Source organism: Oreochromis niloticus, linkage group LG11 (genome assembly GCF_001858045.2).
Source record: "Oreochromis niloticus isolate F11D_XX linkage group LG11, O_niloticus_UMD_NMBU, whole genome shotgun sequence".
NCBI lineage: Eukaryota > Metazoa > Chordata > Actinopteri > Cichliformes > Cichlidae > Oreochromis > Oreochromis niloticus.
In genome coordinates, this window is record NC_031976.2 from 22,616,709 (window position 1) to 22,633,443 (window position 16,735).

Below are 16,735 nucleotides of genomic sequence, written 5' to 3' on the forward strand. Positions count from 1 at the left end.
AAAAAAAAGAAATAAATAGGTTCATTGGAAGAAAATAAATGAGATATATATATATATATATATATATATATATACACACACACACATATATATTAAAAAGTACACTCCTGTATATGGAATAAAGTTGAATTCAGTTTGTCTAGTTCAGGTAGTTGAACTTTTAAAAACAAATTTGTCAAATATATGTAAAACTATATATATGAAAACTATATGCTCACGGTCACTTTATTAAGTACACCTGTTCTAATCACTCATTGCAGCAACTCAATGCATTTAAAGCTCGAGAACGTGGTCAGGATGACCTGCTGAAGTTGAAACTGAGGAATGGGAAGGAAGGCAATCACTCACTCACTTGTTACAAGCAAGAAGAGCATTTCTCAATGCACAACACATGGAACGATGAAGCAGACGAGCTATAGCAGCAGAAGAGCATGCTCCTCTCACTCCTGTTAGCTAAAAACAGGAAAATGAGGCTACAATTCACAAAGGGACATCAAGATTGAACAATAGAAGACTGGAAAAACATCGTCTCGTCTTGATTTCTACTATGACATTCGGTTGGTAGGATCAGAATTGGGCTTAAACATAAAATCAATCCTGTCTTGTATCGGAGGTTCAGGCTGTCTGGAGGTGGTGTAATGGCGTGGGGATATTTTCTTGGCATACTTAGAAGCCCCTTAGAAGTAACTGAGCATCAATTAAATGCCACAGTATTCCCAAATATTGTTGTCCATCCCTTTATATCCATGCACCTCTGAGTACTTCTTCAAGCAGGTTGACACACCATGTCGCAAAGATCAAATCATCTCAAACTGGCTGCTTGAATGCAACTAACAGGTCAGCATGAATCAAAATCTCTGAAGAATGCTTCAAGCATTTTGTTGAATCTATGTCATGAAGAACTGAGGCAGTTCTGAAGGTAAACAGGGGGTCTGGCCCCTGTGTGTGACCAATGTTTATGCTACCCTTACATAAAAAGTCAGTCTAGTGACTGTGAAATAGCACCATCATTTGGACATTACCAATAACTACACATTTTGATTAATTATGCCATCAGGTCAATGAAGCTGACTGTACAGTAGCTCCAGTCTACTCCATCTCCATTATTAACTGTGCTACAGTGTGGTGAATGGATGTGGGCGTGCACAGGAAGAGGAAGCACAAAGGGAAGAAAAGCAGTCATGTAAATTCATGTTTTAATCAACATTTGAAAACAAACTGGACAAATGAAAGACTGCTTCTGCTTTTATAAACTATATGTGGCTTTTAGGTTTTAAATCATTTAAGAAATCACATTTTTTCCAGAGAAAAAAAAACTAAAAGACACTTTAAAAAAAAAAAAAAAGAAAAAGAAGAAAGAAACAAGAAACAAGAAAAGCAGATTTTCAGAAAGTAAGGAGTAACATCTCTAAAGTGTTATCACTGACACAGTCTCTCTTTCAGGGCTGTAAGCAAACCAAAGGATCAAATGAAAGCAGTCTCAAGCCCATACAGTTTGAACATGTGGTCCTCGGAGGATACAGGGCAGAAGATAAGGGAGACGAGCGATAAGCAGATTGTGTCTACGTACACAGGGACTGTTTTCTATCAACCCAACAGCTGACCTCAGATTTAGTGAAATTTCCAAATAGTTCAACAGCAGAACAATGACTAACGGTGAACACTAAAATTTAAAAATCGGGTTACTTTGTTTTTCCCTAAATAATCTCCTCAAAGCCCAAAATTTCTGAAGGAGATTGTAGTGTTAGTTTTACTTTTAATTCTGATTTTGTTTATGTTTTTGAAAGACAAATCTGGCATTTTGTGATTTTAGTTTCACTCTGCAGTACAACATGAGTCGTGGGTATTCGTCGCGTGTTTATTTGGTCTTGTCAAAGAGGTGAAACGCTGCACAAACAAACAACTGGGTCCAACACATCTTACATCTCAAATCTGCTGGGAAACGAGGAAAAATGTGAGCTGGCTGAAGGACAAGACAGTGACATACATGAATATATAGACATCATTGGTAGAGGGGTAAGCCATATTTCTTTCAATAGCAAATTGACATGTAATAACATTAAGGCTCGTTGGTAAGGAAGAAATATATATCCCCCCATGAAATCCCCTCCCAATCTGTCTTTATTGTCTCTTAAACTAAATCAGGGCTGAACTGCTGAGACAGAACAATCTCACCTTTAAAATGCTGTTCACAAAAGATGGACGTGACAAAAGTTGCAAAAATTAGAACAAAAACAAAAAAAGCGCATAATTAAAAATTATTTTTTTCTCCTTTTTTTGCAGTTTGTGTTATTCTAAGGGGCTGAATGCAGGGTGATATTACAGCTGAAATCAGTGAAGCTACACACAGTATCAGAACAATTACAGTTGACATTCAGATAGAGTCCAATCAGACAACAGATTTTCTAGAGATCGTCCTGAAGGGCGGGGGTGGGGGCAGCAGTCTGATGAAAATGATGAACATAAGGAATATAAGGAAATGACAGAGTCCAGACAGGGGGGGGGAGGAAAAAAATAATAAGAGTATAAGAGCGTTCTCTTGCCTTTCTAATGATGACAGAAAAACTGAAGTGGATGTTACAGCTACTGTGTATCTACACTGGATGGTCAAATGAAAATGCCCTCCTGTCTTCCTCTCCATCTCCCCAAAACCTCCCTGTCACAATTTTTTTAACCCCCCCCCACCATCTCTCAACCACAATCTTCCAGTAAGTTCCCTACCACGGCTCCGTCCTAATGTACTTAAAACAGGCTAACTCCATTTAAATACAAACCTTAAAGTGTGGCACCCCCCCTCCCACCCAGAAATGACATCCCTGTCTCACAAAGTATAAAAAAAATGTTCGCCCAACCCCTGGACCTATTATTACACACTTTGTTTTTTTTTCTCAAAAATCTTTCACTTGCCCACCCACCCAGCTACACCACTAGCAACCAAACCTAGCCCCCTTTTGTTACGTACTGAAAACAAACCCCACAAATTCTCCTCCTTCTCTATTTCCAATTCTGTTTTAACTGCTGAATATTTCGTGAAGATCTCCAATGATAATCTGGATATCACCACTGTCAAACAAACAATACTCCCAGATCGACCTGAAACGTTGCGCTACAAAAAAAGAAAAAAAAATCACTTTGGGGGCTGATTTGGAAACTGGCAGTGCACGCCCTCCCCATTCCCCTCTTCTCGTCATGCGTCCTCTACCAGAAATCCCGGCGGTGATAGGCGTCTGGATCGCAGTATTTGGTCACCACCACCCTGTTGGCAAACTTCCTGCCTGTCAGCCCCTGCATGGCCTTCTGGGAGTCAAAAACTGATGTGAACTCCACAAAGATCTGAAATTTTTTTAAAAAATAAAACAGCAGTGAGGGCTTGTAACATCTCACAGCATTGTTTACCACAAGTCAAATGTAAACGGCTCCTACCTTGCCGGTTCCAGGCACTTCCAGGCCATCCACAGGTCGAGGTATCTCAATGCTTTTAACTTGGCCGTACTTGCTGCACTCATCCCTGACGTCCTCCACAATCTCCTCGTACTCTTCATCATCCAACAGCTCTTCAGGGGCCACCATGTTCATCAGACACAACACCTCCGTGGGCAGGCCGCCCATCTGAGTCACGGAGCTGTTCAGACCTGGCACCTGCAGCGTCACTGGAGTCTGGTTTATACTCGACTGGAAGGAGACACACAAAGGTTAGATGAGGCATTTTATAGCACAGCTTTCTCTACATTTTACAGTAAACTGTATAAAGCCAACAATTTAATATTCTTTACATCTATTTTCACAGCTAAAAAACTACAGGCCATGGCCACCCACCAGGCAACCCTGTTACCAAACAATCGCAGTTCAGCTTAAACTCTGTTTGGTCTCCAATCACCGTTTTCGTAAGTGTGGTTGCAGCTTTAACCTTAGGTCATGTCGGCTGCTGGTTCATAAAATATTGAGAAAATGTGTTTTCAGGTGAACCACTTTTTAACTGATTTCATGCCGAGCTTCAGTCAGCAGTATTTCATTGGCCATAGCCGGTTAGTAATAAGTCTGTTTCATATTTCATTATTATTATTATTATTGTACCACATCCAATTGAATCCGAATGGATGTACTACACATAGATTAGTTCAGGCAGTGATAAGGAAAGTGCTGCTACATGCGTTTTGTCTGCTTTTATTATAAAATAATAAAAGCATTATAAAATAATAATAAAAGCAGGGGGAGGCAACTAAAAATGTACTACATTTAGATGAGCACTTGTAAATGGTTAAATTTAAGAGTAACTTTATGAATTGCTGGAGAAGAGTGGCCAAACAATCTTTATGCATTTTACACTCTCTAAAAGAGCATCAATCCTCCCACCACCCGCTGTCATCTGTCCAGCTCCTGGACACTTACCAGAGTTGCGTTCTTCGATCCCACACTGGCTCTTTGCACCAGAAGTTTCTTGTCTCCCAGCTGCATCCCGTTCAGTCCAGCAATAGCCTATAATGACATCAACAAGGTTGAAAACCATGCCTTCAAAAACCCTTCAAATACTACAGAGATAGCATTGTATATTCTGTTGGACTGGTTACCTGGTCATTAAGGTTGACATCAACATATTCACAAAAGGCATATCCTTTGGATAGGCCTGTGGCGCTGTCCTTCACCAGGTTAAAAGCCTTCAGAGGGCCAAATGACGTCAACAGCTCTTTCACCTAGCACACATGATGCATAAAGGTCACTGAAAGGCATTTCCAATGGTTTCCAACAGGTCTCACTAACACCAGACATTCCCAACATGAACACCACTGTTCAAGGTGCGTTACTGGGTAACATGACAGCAAAAATAAAAAGAATAACACAATGCTCCTTCTCTTTTGCTTCTTCCACAGTATGTATAGCATTTCTATGTTTTAATGTTTCAATACTGGTGGAAATTCTATGCAGATGTATGCACATTTTTTAAGAAAAAGCACAAGAAAGAACACAGTACACTCTGAGGTTCTTTAGCCATGTGAGAAATACAGGACTCAAAGTATAACAGAATGCAATGTATAGTGTTGTTTGGGCTGTTTTGCAAGGTGAGTGTGTAAGTGTATTGTGCAGAACAATTGATACTGAACAAGCTGTACTGCACTTATAAGAAAAGATGAGCTGTTTAAGGCACAAACACTGACCTGGTCATCATTCAGGTAGTTAGGCAAGCCACCAATGAAGAGCTTGTGAGCAGAGTCTGGGACTACTGTGGACACCACACCTGCAGGAGGAGCAACAGGCAGAAACATTAATGGAGAAATTGAGTTCACACAGATTACAATTTGCTGAGAATTGTGCCAGAAGTAATTAGAGTTAAAAACCATTAATTGTCTGTATACCAGGCACATAGACACTGGGGTTCTCGCTCATGCCGGGCAGGGGCTGGTAATCGTGGGGACGGCGAATCTTAAGACTCTGGCCTTGAAAGATGATGCCATCAAAGGCCATTGCCTGTGTTGTTTCATCCACAGAACGGAACTACACAAGACAAAAGATGGCTGACTTCAAAACTGCATATTTCAACATGGTTTTAGGATTATACCAAGAGAGAACAATCAATGTTCATGGGAAAATTGACTTACCTCAAGGAAGGCAAAGTTCTTATCCTGGTTGATCTGTACTGCAAGAACGGGATTGCCGGGGGCCTGAGTAAGACCACCCAAACGCATCTGGGCATTAAAGAAGTCCATCATTGACTCCTAAACAGAAGGGAGGGGAAAAAATAACAGATTGTGTTAGTTTGCACAATAACGACCAAACACGAGTATAAATTACTGCAGGATGTTTATAGGGCAGGAGCCAAAGTCAAATGCTGTCCTGTTACTCACCTCTGTGATACCAAAGGGGATGTTACCCACATAGAGCCGACGAGCCTGTCGGGTCATCTGGCTACCCACTACAGGTACTGGGGTTGGAGTAACAGCCAGGCCATCTGGAGTCATGGTCGGCAGGAGGGCTGTAGCTGGGATCTGGCCTGCAGCTGGAGCGTGAAGACAGGAAATATTTAACAACCTCATTCTGTTGTTTCAATAAAGCAATGCAGGAGATTAATATGCACATAAAAGTGGAACTATTATGCTCATTTCTATTCTTCATATTTTGCATTTTTGGACTCCATTAATCATTTTTCATCTGAAGCTGGGCCTTGGTATAGCCCCTTAGTTCTACTATGTTACTGTTAAGGGTGAAAACGAGTACTTTTACACAAACTGAGCATGTTTAATATAGGATGGGAAAATAAGGAAAAGCATAATAGATCCACTTTAAAGATGTCTTTCAATCAAGTAATGCAGCATCAAATATTGTAGTAAACATAAACAGATGAGACGAGAAGGAAAATGGATGGTTACCTTGCATGGCTTTGTACTGCATGGGAGTGATGTGTTCAAAACCAGGTGGAGGGACATCCCAGTACTTCTTTACCTTCTTCTTCTTCTCACGGTGGGGAGAACGGCTGTTTGAGGAACAGACAATCATCATGTAACATATCTCTCATTAGCTCACACTGGACTACTACAGGAAACGATGGTTTGATTTCAGAAATGAACAAGACAGACTACATTTCAATCACAACACTGTAAAACTCATGTTAAAGATGATAAAAGGGATAGAAAACCCTCAACCAGGCAGTTATTTACATACTAAATGGTAGACAGAATCTAAGAAGATAATTAGAATCCAGTTGCTGCAGTAATGCACAAACCATCTTTGTGTTAGTTTGCTGTATTACCTTCCAGCATTGTCCTGGGGGAAGCTGGATGGTGAGCTGAAATGACATCGGAAGGGTTTCACATTTCTCTCAAATAATAAACACATTAACCAACATTTCCACTTGACAAAATTAGAGCTTCCATTTTGAATACAAGTCAGTCAGTCACTAAGTGAGCCTCACAGTTGGCACGAATTCAAACAATTAATGAGGCAATGAAAGCACAAATTACATCCTTAAAAATTGAGGAGTCAAATATTACATCTTTTTAACTACTCACACTGCATATCTGCAAGTAACGTGTTTTATACTGGTACCGAGAAACAAAAGAGTCAAGCAGCAGTCAAGCAAAGAGGTCACATTCACAGCCAATAAGAAGCAGGAAACTGGAAAACTTTGCAGAAGTCCGCAAGAGAGTGAACATGATGAAGCAGTCACTAAGGAGATGTGTGACTTCAAATAAAAATTTATTGTATATACATGCAATCCAAAAGTGAAAGTGAAGGAAAGACTGGCGAATTGTGAGCATAAACACATACGGGTTATGTGTTCCCCCATCAACAGGCAAGCTTTTGTCACTTTGGTATCAAAGATGATGTTCTTGGAAGAATGGACAATTTTCCCACAGCGAGAAGCTTAAGGAGATTTGATCAAAGACTGCAGATCAGGCTTGTCACGGGAAAAAGTGGGAGCACATTTCAGAGACACCGGATATTATGCAACTGTGAATATGCAAATAATCTATGTTTCAGAAAAGATTCTTTCTGGAGTTTTATTAATAGCACTTTTTGTGTGTTTTAATCTAGGACTGACCTGAAATTCTTTTTAAAAAAACAGTTTTGACTCTTGATATTCTGCATGATGAGTTCCACAGTCAACAGGAAGTGGCAGAAGCTCATTGCCCTAAGCTAGTTTTTAGTTCTGATTAATGTGTTTAAGTGCATTTGTTGTCCTGAACAGTAACACAATATGCTATTAAGACACAGAAAAAACAAACAAACAAAAGAAAAAGAACAGATGACAGCAAAAGCCAAGAAGGAGAGGGCTGCATTTTGCAAACATAACAAATTTTTATAGTGTCAGTTTCTTGTGCGCATGTGCTTGAGTTTGGAATTTGCAGCCACCTACTGTGCAGCACGAAACTGGCTGGATGTCAGCGCAAAGTCGAGGGTGTTTAGACAAGCTGGTGTTTCAACACATTTGTATTGTGTGTATATATATATATGTATGTAGGGCAATTTAAAACTTCAAAAATGTACAAAGTGTTTGCATGTTTGTGAGATCCAAGTTTACTTGGACTCACAAGCTGAGCTTCTTACACGTAAAGTAGCTTTTGTCATTGTACTAGGAAGCTGTCCAGAGGTTAATATAATCTGAACTATTCTTTGGAGATGCTTTATTTTCGGCCAGTGTGATGACTATATGATGTACACTACATTCCAGTATAGTGGGGCGATTCTTGACGCAACAGTAGCTTTGACTGCTTGCTGGCCCAGATGTAGTTGCATACTGGTACTGACCTGCGTCTGTGTCTCCGCTCCTTACTGTCTCCACGGCGGTCTCTGCTACGTCTGTCCCTGTCTCTGCTCCTCCTCTTCCTCTCTCTGCTGCGGCTGCGGGACGAGGACCGACGGTGGTGGCGGTTCTCTTTGTCCCTTTCAGCTGTAGGAATTAAATATTAAGTGTTTAATAAATTGCATGACTGCACATAAATGGGATACATAGCTAGCTGGGGATATACACCAATTAGCCACAGCGTTAAAACCAGTGAGAGGTGACACTTAACACTGATCATCTTGTGGATGTTTAATTGAAATGTACAATCCACATCCAACTACATCTCGTTCCCACTGTCTTGCACTCCTAGATAGCAAGGGCCATGAGGAATGGCTCAAAGCATTAACACAGCCTCAAAACTGCCTCATAACAATTTGAAAGAGTATTTGTAGGATCCATTCAGACAAGCTGGATACAGAATATCCACTCATAACCTACAGGACCCAAAAAGATCCACTGCTCCCTGTCTATGGTTGCACAAAAAGCCCATGTCCACAGGCCACAGCTATTTTTGAAGCCCTATGGAGACCACACAATATTAGTCCTGTGTACCGCATGGGTGTACACATAGCTTACCTTACAGATTGGTATAATAAACCAAATAAACTTTACATAGACATAAGACCAACGCCTTGTAGTGCTATACAGCAGGATATTTGAAATTATAAGGCAATGCTAAAGTGGTTATGTTAGCATTTTATAAATAAATACTGGTTATCGTAGCATTTTAAAAACAAGACCACAGCTTTTATAGATAATAACTTGGTCAGCTTGTAGAATTTAATAAACCCCATCCACTACATGGATGCAACTCATAGTGTGTGGATCTATACAAATCTACCTTGAAAACAGTCTGTGTCGGATAAGTTTTGTTTAAACTGGTACAGTTACTGGTTGTGTGTCGAAAAGTTTGATGTAATAACATCCAGTAATCTGGATTAGAAACGTTCAGTGCACGCAACAGCTGCAAAGAATGAATGCTAGCTGCACCAATTATTCAGTCAGCTGGTCTTGGCTCATGATATAAACTTACAATGCTTTAAAGAAACAGTAACCTTTATTTAGTTTTTATTTGGCTACCGGTAAATTTACAGAAAAGTCGGAAAAATGCTCATCCAACAGAATAAAATGACGAGCAATATTCCCGTAAAACTGTGGGCTAGTAATTTGCTTATACTGTTCCAGTAAATAGACATGGCCACAGTTGGATAAACTGATGGCGGCCTGTACAAACAAAGGCACCATTGGCGTTCTAAATGCTGATGTAAAAAGAAAAAAGTGATTTACCTTGTTTGTTTTCAGATAACTGTCTTTCGAATTCGTCGAAGTCCGACATCTCTCTGCTGAAGCCTGCTACGCTTTCGGGGACTGCGTTGCTCAGTTGGCGGTGGCTAGCTTAAGCTAGCAACAAAGTGAACAACACTTTTAAAAACAAGTGTCTTGCAGATGCAGCTCCGGAAAGTTAGCCTCGACTAGTAGCTTACCTAACGATAGATTTATCGAAAAATGTTTAACTAGAACATATATTAGCGGCAGAGTATTTATTTACAACGTAACAGGCAGAATCATTGATAAAGAAAACGTGTTCGCATGGGTTAGCCTGCTAACGTTAGCTAACTAGCTTGTAGCAAAGTCCAGAAGAATAGTGGGCCCGTGGCTCCTAGCTAGCTACCAACGCCGAATGAATGAGCTTCTTTTCGGAGCCCAAAGCGGATCCGGAGGAGTTAATGATCCACGGTAGCCAGTTATTCGGCTTTATAAGCCAAATATATGCGCTTTCAAATATTTCGAAGCTAGAGAAAACAATTAAGACTTCGGTATGCCCGCTTTTTTTGCTCCGTCTCCCTGGAGCTCCGTGACACAGGAAGTTGATGAATGCCTTGTTTCCGGTGAGTGAGAAAGAAGAGACGCTCCAGTGTCCGTTTTCGCTTGTTTTTTATTCTTTTCCCATCAAAGTTAATTTATCTGCTAAGGACATGCTAAGTCCTAAAGTGTCAAAGTTTTATTTTGTAGTTCAAGTGAAGATGAAACCTTTAACTTCAGACTCTTAAACTGCTAGTTTTTTTTTTTTTTTAACTTCTTCCTTAGGGGTCGCCACAGGCCTCCGTATCACTCTCTCTACTTACCATCGTATTCTGTGACACCCACCTTCATCACCTGATATAATCCCACCCACACCCTGAACCCATCTGTCACTCCTACTGCAAACCTGACTACTGTCTCACTGTCTTGCACTAGTCTTCTGGCACAGGACCTGGACAACTTGCTGTAATTATTGGAACCATGAATTCTACCAAAAAATCTTGAAGCAAAAAATTCTGGCCATAAGTTTGTGCCCTGAAGCTTACTTGGGTTATGGAGCAGGGCAATGATCTGAAACACACCAGTAAGTCCACCTCTAAAAAAAAGCAATTAAGATTTTGGAGTGGCTTATTTAAAATCTGGATTTAAATATGATTGAGATGCTTTGGTATCACCTTAAACAAGTCATTTCTGCTGCAAAACCTTCCAAAGTGGCTGAATTAAAACAATTTGGCAAAGAACAGTGGGCCAAAATTCCTCCACAGCAATGTGAATTAGTCAATGCCAGTTATTGCAAACACTTGATTGCAGTTCTTACTGCCAAGGGTGGCACAACTAGTTATTGGCTTTAGGGGGCAATTACTTTCTTTTTCCCACAAGGCAAGGTAGGTTTGGATAGCTTTTTTCCCCCTCAATAAATGAAATATTGTATTTACTTGGGTTGTCTTTGTCTAGTATTAAAACTTTTTTAATGATCTGAAACACGTAAGTCTGACAAATGTGCAAAAAAATAAGAACTGAAGAAGAGGGAAACACTTTTTCACAGCACTGTGAGCTTTGGCAATCACACTCACCAGTTTTCAACCTCCTTAGACATCAGTTTTGAATTTTTTGGACTGACATGTTGGACAGTATTCTCCATCAAAGCAGTAAAAATGAGGAAATATCTTTGGAAAAATTACCCTCCATCCCTTCAGTAGAATCTCAGAGACATAGAAGCTGGTCTGGTAACATGTGGTGCCACAATAACTTACTAAGACACTTTATCACCTCACATCTCACCCAGCACCAGCGATGCAACAAGTCCATTAAAGTAGAAATAAAATTAGAAGTTCCCACTACTTCTCAGAAATGAAATCTTTTAATTAGTATTATGTTTTAACAGTAGAGTTCATGAGTCATAAACAGTGGAGCTGTGCAATTTTACAGACAAATAAATCTACATTTTTTGTATGAAATCTATGCTGTAATGAATTCTGAGTCTTACTATACATTTGGTGAATAATACGTTACATTATTTAAACACTGCACACTGGTATGACTTTTAAAAGGCTCTTCAGCAGATTCACTGCCTGCTCTTTAGCTCCACAACCAAACACTAAAAATGGCTTTAGTTCCACAAATTGGAGTACTTATCACTGTTAGGAAAACAGGTTATTGAGATATGAAAATTTAAGCCAAAAGTCACAGTATCCCACTGTAACCTAGTCTGTTTTATTCTAACAGGACTTATTGTCTCACTTCACTGGAACACACACTATACATTACTGTACATAATAGTCAATGTGTGTGCCGCTTTGAAATGTAAAAGATCCCTATAAACTACAGCTCACTGAAGAGCTCTTTACACATGCACTTGCAGCGGCATCGAGAAAGCATTGGGAAGGAATAAAACATCTTTTGTCAGCATGATTAAGCTGCTTTTGCTAAAGTTGTAACTGACACTGTAAAAATGTTTCACAATTTTTCACAAGGAACCAAAAGTTACACAATGTTACATAAAACCAGTATAGTAATAATCATTTTAAAGGCTCCAAAACCGTATTTTACAAAAATGTGTTAGTGTCACAATGCATTACAGAAGCCTCGGTATCAGAAGCATAAGAAGTGACATCTACTGTAATTTAGTGCAGGTCATGTACAAAAAAGGATTGGTGCACTCCTCAGTGGAACAACAGAGTAATGCAGACACAAGACCAGCTGGAAGTCATATTACTATTATTACTAACCTTAAGTGACCAAGATATTTTAATGACTAAAGTGACAGAGTGGTCATTTATGACCCCATTATTCATGTTTACCATACCTACGCGTTTTCACTTATCTATGACAGATATTCTCATTTGTTTCAAGTCAGTTCCACCAAAGCTTTATGCCACAGTTGGCTGGTTTAGAAGGAATGTATTGCCTGAAACTCCACCTGCCTCTGAAATCTACCAGGCGTTCATCTACGCTGTGAAATATATAAAACACTAACACTGAACTTCTGATCTCTAACTGATTCAGATTTTGTGAACAGAAAAGGAAACAACAGTTCAGCTCTGCACAATAAAGGCTGAGACCTAAATGAGGTAAGCTAAAGATGCTCATCTAAGTACTGGAAAAAGCTGTCTCCTCTATAATCCTGGTAAAGACACATTGTTTGTCACCAAATCTGGATCACACAGACATACCTGAATCCTGGCCTCAACAACAGAAGCTTGTTTTTTTTCTTTCTGTCTGCAGCAGGCACCCCCACATCCTTAATACCCACTGCAGTGAAGATTTGTCGAAGGACAAACAACAAACGTGTAGGATGTTTGTAAAAGTAACATGTGAAGGGGCCAGAACCAGATTGCTGAGACAGCAAAATAATAATAAATAATAACAATAAAATGATCTGAATATTGTTTCTTGGGGGTGAGCTAGCCTGCTGCAGCAGAACCCAACTGCCTTTCTTTTTACTACTCAAACCACATTTATTGTTTAGGGAGATCGCCCATTATTCTCTCTTTCTTTCCTTAGTGTCTGAACCTGTAGGAGATGGGCAGAAGCAGGTTATTCTTCTTCAGGGCTTGGACTCTGTTAAGTGTCTCTTCATCCAGGGCAGTGTAGCAGCGCCGGGCATAATCCAGCAGCTTCTCCTTGGATGGGTCAAACTCCCCCACCTCTGCCACCTTCTCTGGGGCGACTAGCAGCAGCTCAGCAATGGGCGTGGTAGAAGCCACTGTGTTGCGGTCAACGCCATGAATTTGGAAGGCTTTGGACATATTTTTTAGTCGCTGGTATGTAAGTAGGATCTTCTTGTAACGGAAAAGCACTCCAGCAGCATCTTTCACTGAAGAAGAAAAACACACAGGTGAGTCAGCTACAATCTCATGAGCAACTCATGACCATAGTATGTAAAAGACGGAAATGCTGTTTTTAAGCATTAACTTGTCATTTTTGTGGCCAGATATCACAAATCTGACTGAGAAAGAGAGGGCACTGCACACTCATAGCACAGGCAGCGACTTGCATGTTAAAAGGCATCCACACACTAAATCATACCTACATTTTGTCATCTATTGTATTTTAAGTGGGATCACATTTTACATAATTAACCTAATGCTGTATTTAACAAGATTAGAAACTAACAATTGAAATTATCAACTCATCAGAAATCAAGTATATTCTTTTTATGGGTTAAAATTTTTTTCAACTAGGAATTGCAGCCTGCTGGTCATTAGAAAGAATGCAGGTTTAAGACACCCACTAGCGTGGTCCCTTGTCTTGGACCCAGGCCTTTTGTGATTCGCTATCAGTTTTGTGATTTGTTGTGGTTCATGTTGTGTGTTCTGTTGTTATAATCGCCTCTTGGTTTCAGTTAGTTTGCTCCTTCTCTGCTCTGTCATTATGTTTTGCTAATCAGTCAATGACACCCAAAAGCTATGTCCAGCTTTTAGATACCGTCAGTATTAAGGACACTTAAATGTTGAGATTTTCCTCTCCTCACCTCTTTGTCGTTCTCTTGGAGGTCGGAAGACCCGCCTTCTTTTTAACTGGTGTCTGTTGCTGTTAATGGCGTCTGACATCACATCTTCCCCTGATATCATTTCCTCCTCCTCCTCAATGTAGCCATCCTGCTCAAGATACTCATCTGATTCTCCCAGTAGTGAAATGGAATCTAACGAGACAAAAATGTTCTATTTAACTAAACACAATAGTTAAAAGACAACATATTAAAAGCACTGATTGCATTCAGTTAATTATGGTGATGCAAAGCTTTATGCCGTATCATGTGTATTACCTGGACCTACGTTGCTGTGCCCACTCATTTCATTCATGGATGACCTTGCAGCACTGCTACTGTTGCCACTGCTGCCACTGGCTGTGGTACTGGAAGTACTATGGCTATGGCCTTGCAAAATGGCTTGGGATTGTGTGGAGTTGAAGAGAGCATTCATAGATGCAAGCTGATTGGTCAATGGACTGGACACGTGGTTTTTTGAAGTCACCATAGTTGGAGGACCAGGCCTTCGCTGCATAAAGTGACGTGAGGGGAAATGCTGAGAGTCGGTCTTCTGTTGTTCTATAAAGAGAAGGAAATCTGAGAATCTGCAAGCTAAGCTAAAATATATGAAATAAAGTATAACATTAACAGGCTGTTTGGGTATATCTAATTATGACTTTTCAAATTTTTACCAGCAGGACGATCTTCCTCTCTTCTTGCCCTCCAGTTAAATCGTCTTGATTCATATCCTTAAGAGAAACAAATAGCAAGAGATAAAAAATTATTTTCGATTCTAATAGACTTGCTAAAAAATCTGTTTCTCATTAACCATGTAACATTAATGAACCCATCTTCTCCCCCAGTGACAGATAGGATAGCTGCCAGTCCCCTACATGGATTAACCACTGGTGAAACTGTTGGACATGTTATTAACTCACACCTGCCCCCTGTCCTCACCATTACTGTATTGGCTCTGACTCTGCTCCTGTCCTTGGCTCTTTGTGGAAAAGATGAAGCGGTCCAGCTGGCAACGGAGGAAGTCCCTCTCCTCTTCCAAGTCCTCAATTCTTTTCTGCAGCCAAGAGTTTTTCTCCAGAGAGATCTGCAGCTGGGTCCGCAGGTTGGTGATCACCATGTAGGAATTGTTGACTGGAGATGGTCCAGCAGATGACGGTGACTCTGAAGAGTACCAATGGTATAGTTAGTCTGGCCAATAACTAATAATGCACATCAAGAGATTGTGTGTATGGAATTAAGTTATTGTAGAGTAGATTTAAAGTATTGATGCTGATGTTCACCATCAAAATTTTGATCACTCTGGTTAAAAAATCCCTGCTGCTCAAAGTTGCCCTCCTCATAGGGGATAGAAATTTCATAGGCGTCCTCATTTTTTGGCGCTGAGAAGAGACAACAGCAATTAATTATCATGCTTGACCCAAAGACAGGACGATCTTATGTGCTGGGACCACTTCGAAATCTTACTCTGCAGGTGGAGTGAGCCTGCGTGGCTCTTGGATGTGGACGCAGCATCATTCCTGTTTCCGTCCTCCATCTCACACCACAGACAAACCTTTGATTAGTGCACAGTTTAAAAGGTGTCTTCAGTGACTTTCTTACATTTAGTGATGATGTGCTCACATTTATCTAAACAGCTACAGCTCACCGGAAACCTCTCACAACGTGGGGGTGTTGTGCTTTATGCATACGCAGTGAGCCTACAAAGCATAGCTAATTTTATCACACAGCTCTCTCCCATGCAATTAGAAGCTAAAACAGTGAAACTGATTGTATTACTCAAATATAAGTTTGTAGCGCCCTGCTACGGCGCTCAGAAGAGAGCCCTATGTTAGCGTCCTGTAATATTAGCACAAAAAATTAGCTACAATATAAAATTACAATCCCTTTCTTTCTGCACCCTCAAGTTTAATGAGTTCACTCTCACATTGTTAAAATCCCCGAGTTACGAATATCATCTGCAGAAACTGTTACATACCACTTTATGTTTGTAATAACTTAGTCTTGCACATGTAATAAGACGTTATAACTCCGTCATATCTCCATTTCACCAGTTCGTCGGCTAGCTAACAAGCTAACAATAACAATTATCGGGGTTTTTTTTCTACTGAGACTCCTACGTCACTTCCGGATGACCGCCCGCTGCAGATACTTTTATTTAAAAAAATGTTTTGGTCGTTTTTTTAATAACGGCATTTGCGTGCGTGTAGTTAAATATATGAGTAAACGTTTAGGTATATTAATATAAAATATATATTGTTTCCAGATATTTGGGAAATTTCTCACTTTTAAACTAACTTTTCCACTCACTTGTTTCGAAACATTTCATTGTTTTTTCTCCGGTGTAGGAAAACTACAGGACAGGTTGAACAGGTGACGAGGTGTCAGGTTTCAGCTTTGTCGACTGGTCGCTTCTGACAAACTGTATGCGGAAGGACAACAAAAGCGCAGTTTCCAATAGAAACATTTGAATTTTAAGTACTCAACAACGTAAGAAGGAGGTAAGTGTTCTGTTTTGTTTTTTGTGCTTTTTATTTAGTAAAATGTTGTTTTAGCTCATGTAAACTATAAAATCTGTTTGTAAAGGGCGTTAAACGCGCATCCACAGGTGTTATAAGTGTAGCATGGCCGGTATAAACAGTGCTATCAGCATTACTCCCATTTTTTCA

General features: G+C 40.1%; 2 protein-coding genes and 1 long non-coding RNA gene across 7 annotated transcripts; 1 reads left to right on the forward strand and 2 right to left on the reverse strand.

Moving 5' to 3' along the window:
* Positions 1 to 1,179: 1,179 nt before the first annotated feature.
* Positions 1,180 to 10,181, reverse strand: u2af2a (U2 small nuclear RNA auxiliary factor 2a). 4 transcript variants are annotated; one of them, XM_013274612.3, is made up of 12 exons: positions 9,566 to 10,176; positions 8,242 to 8,383; positions 6,743 to 6,778; positions 6,363 to 6,466; positions 5,841 to 5,992; positions 5,595 to 5,711; positions 5,334 to 5,490; positions 5,154 to 5,233; positions 4,569 to 4,691; positions 4,390 to 4,476; positions 3,424 to 3,672; positions 1,180 to 3,333 (listed from the first exon to the last, which is right to left on the reverse strand). In XM_013274612.3, the coding sequence occupies exons 1-12, from the start codon at positions 9,612 to 9,614 to the stop codon at positions 3,199 to 3,201; spliced, it is 1,431 nt and encodes a 476-aa protein (XP_013130066.1). In that variant the 5' UTR covers positions 9,615 to 10,176; the 3' UTR covers positions 1,180 to 3,198. The 4 variants fall into 4 exon arrangements, with proteins under 4 accessions (XP_013130066.1, XP_005455446.2, XP_025767258.1 ...); XM_005455389.4 differs by having other exon boundaries at positions 5,352 to 5,490; positions 9,566 to 10,173; XM_025911473.1 differs by lacking the exon at positions 6,743 to 6,778 and having other exon boundaries at positions 9,566 to 10,181.
* Positions 10,182 to 11,422: 1,241 nt separating this feature from the next.
* Positions 11,423 to 16,177, reverse strand: LOC100692818 (coiled-coil domain-containing protein 106). 2 transcript variants are annotated; one of them, XM_003450674.4, is made up of 8 exons: positions 16,045 to 16,177; positions 15,534 to 15,603; positions 15,350 to 15,448; positions 15,009 to 15,230; positions 14,744 to 14,800; positions 14,349 to 14,630; positions 14,055 to 14,225; positions 11,423 to 13,397 (listed from the first exon to the last, which is right to left on the reverse strand). In XM_003450674.4, the coding sequence occupies exons 2-8, from the start codon at positions 15,601 to 15,603 to the stop codon at positions 13,081 to 13,083; spliced, it is 1,218 nt and encodes a 405-aa protein (XP_003450722.1). In that variant the 5' UTR covers positions 16,045 to 16,177; the 3' UTR covers positions 11,423 to 13,080. The 2 variants fall into 2 exon arrangements, with proteins under 2 accessions (XP_003450722.1, XP_013130067.1); XM_013274613.2 differs by having other exon boundaries at positions 15,534 to 15,621; positions 16,045 to 16,166.
* LOC112848200 (uncharacterized) lies at positions 13,284 to 15,214 on the forward strand. The gene is made up of 2 exons (XR_003222176.1): positions 13,284 to 13,418; positions 14,915 to 15,214. It is a non-coding gene; the product is annotated as an uncharacterized LOC112848200 (long non-coding RNA).
* Positions 16,178 to 16,735: the final 558 nt, after the last annotated feature.

Excerpts from the sequence above, each read along its gene's own strand:
- LOC100692818 (XM_003450674.4), bottom strand. The coding sequence starts at position 15,603 with ATGGAGGACGGAAACAGGAATGATGCTGCGTCCACATCCAAGAGCCAC. Across the intron at positions 14,801-15,008 it reads TCAGAGCCAATACAGTAATG|GATATGAATCAAGACGATTT; the intron begins GTGAGGACAGGG and ends GTTTCTCTTAAG. Across the intron at positions 13,398-14,054 it reads TCCAAGAGAACGACAAAGAG|TGAAAGATGCTGCTGGAGTG; the intron begins GTGAGGAGAGGA and ends TTTCTTCTTCAG.
- u2af2a (XM_013274612.3), bottom strand. The coding sequence starts at position 9,614 with ATGTCGGACTTCGACGAATTCGAAAGACAGTTATCTGAAAACAAACAA. Across the intron at positions 8,384-9,565 it reads GTTATCTGAAAACAAACAAG|CTGAAAGGGACAAAGAGAAC; the intron begins GTAAATCACTTT and ends TAATTCCTACAG. Across the intron at positions 6,467-6,742 it reads CCCCAGGACAATGCTGGAAG|CCGTTCTCCCCACCGTGAGA; the intron begins GTAATACAGCAA and ends TTCCTCAAACAG.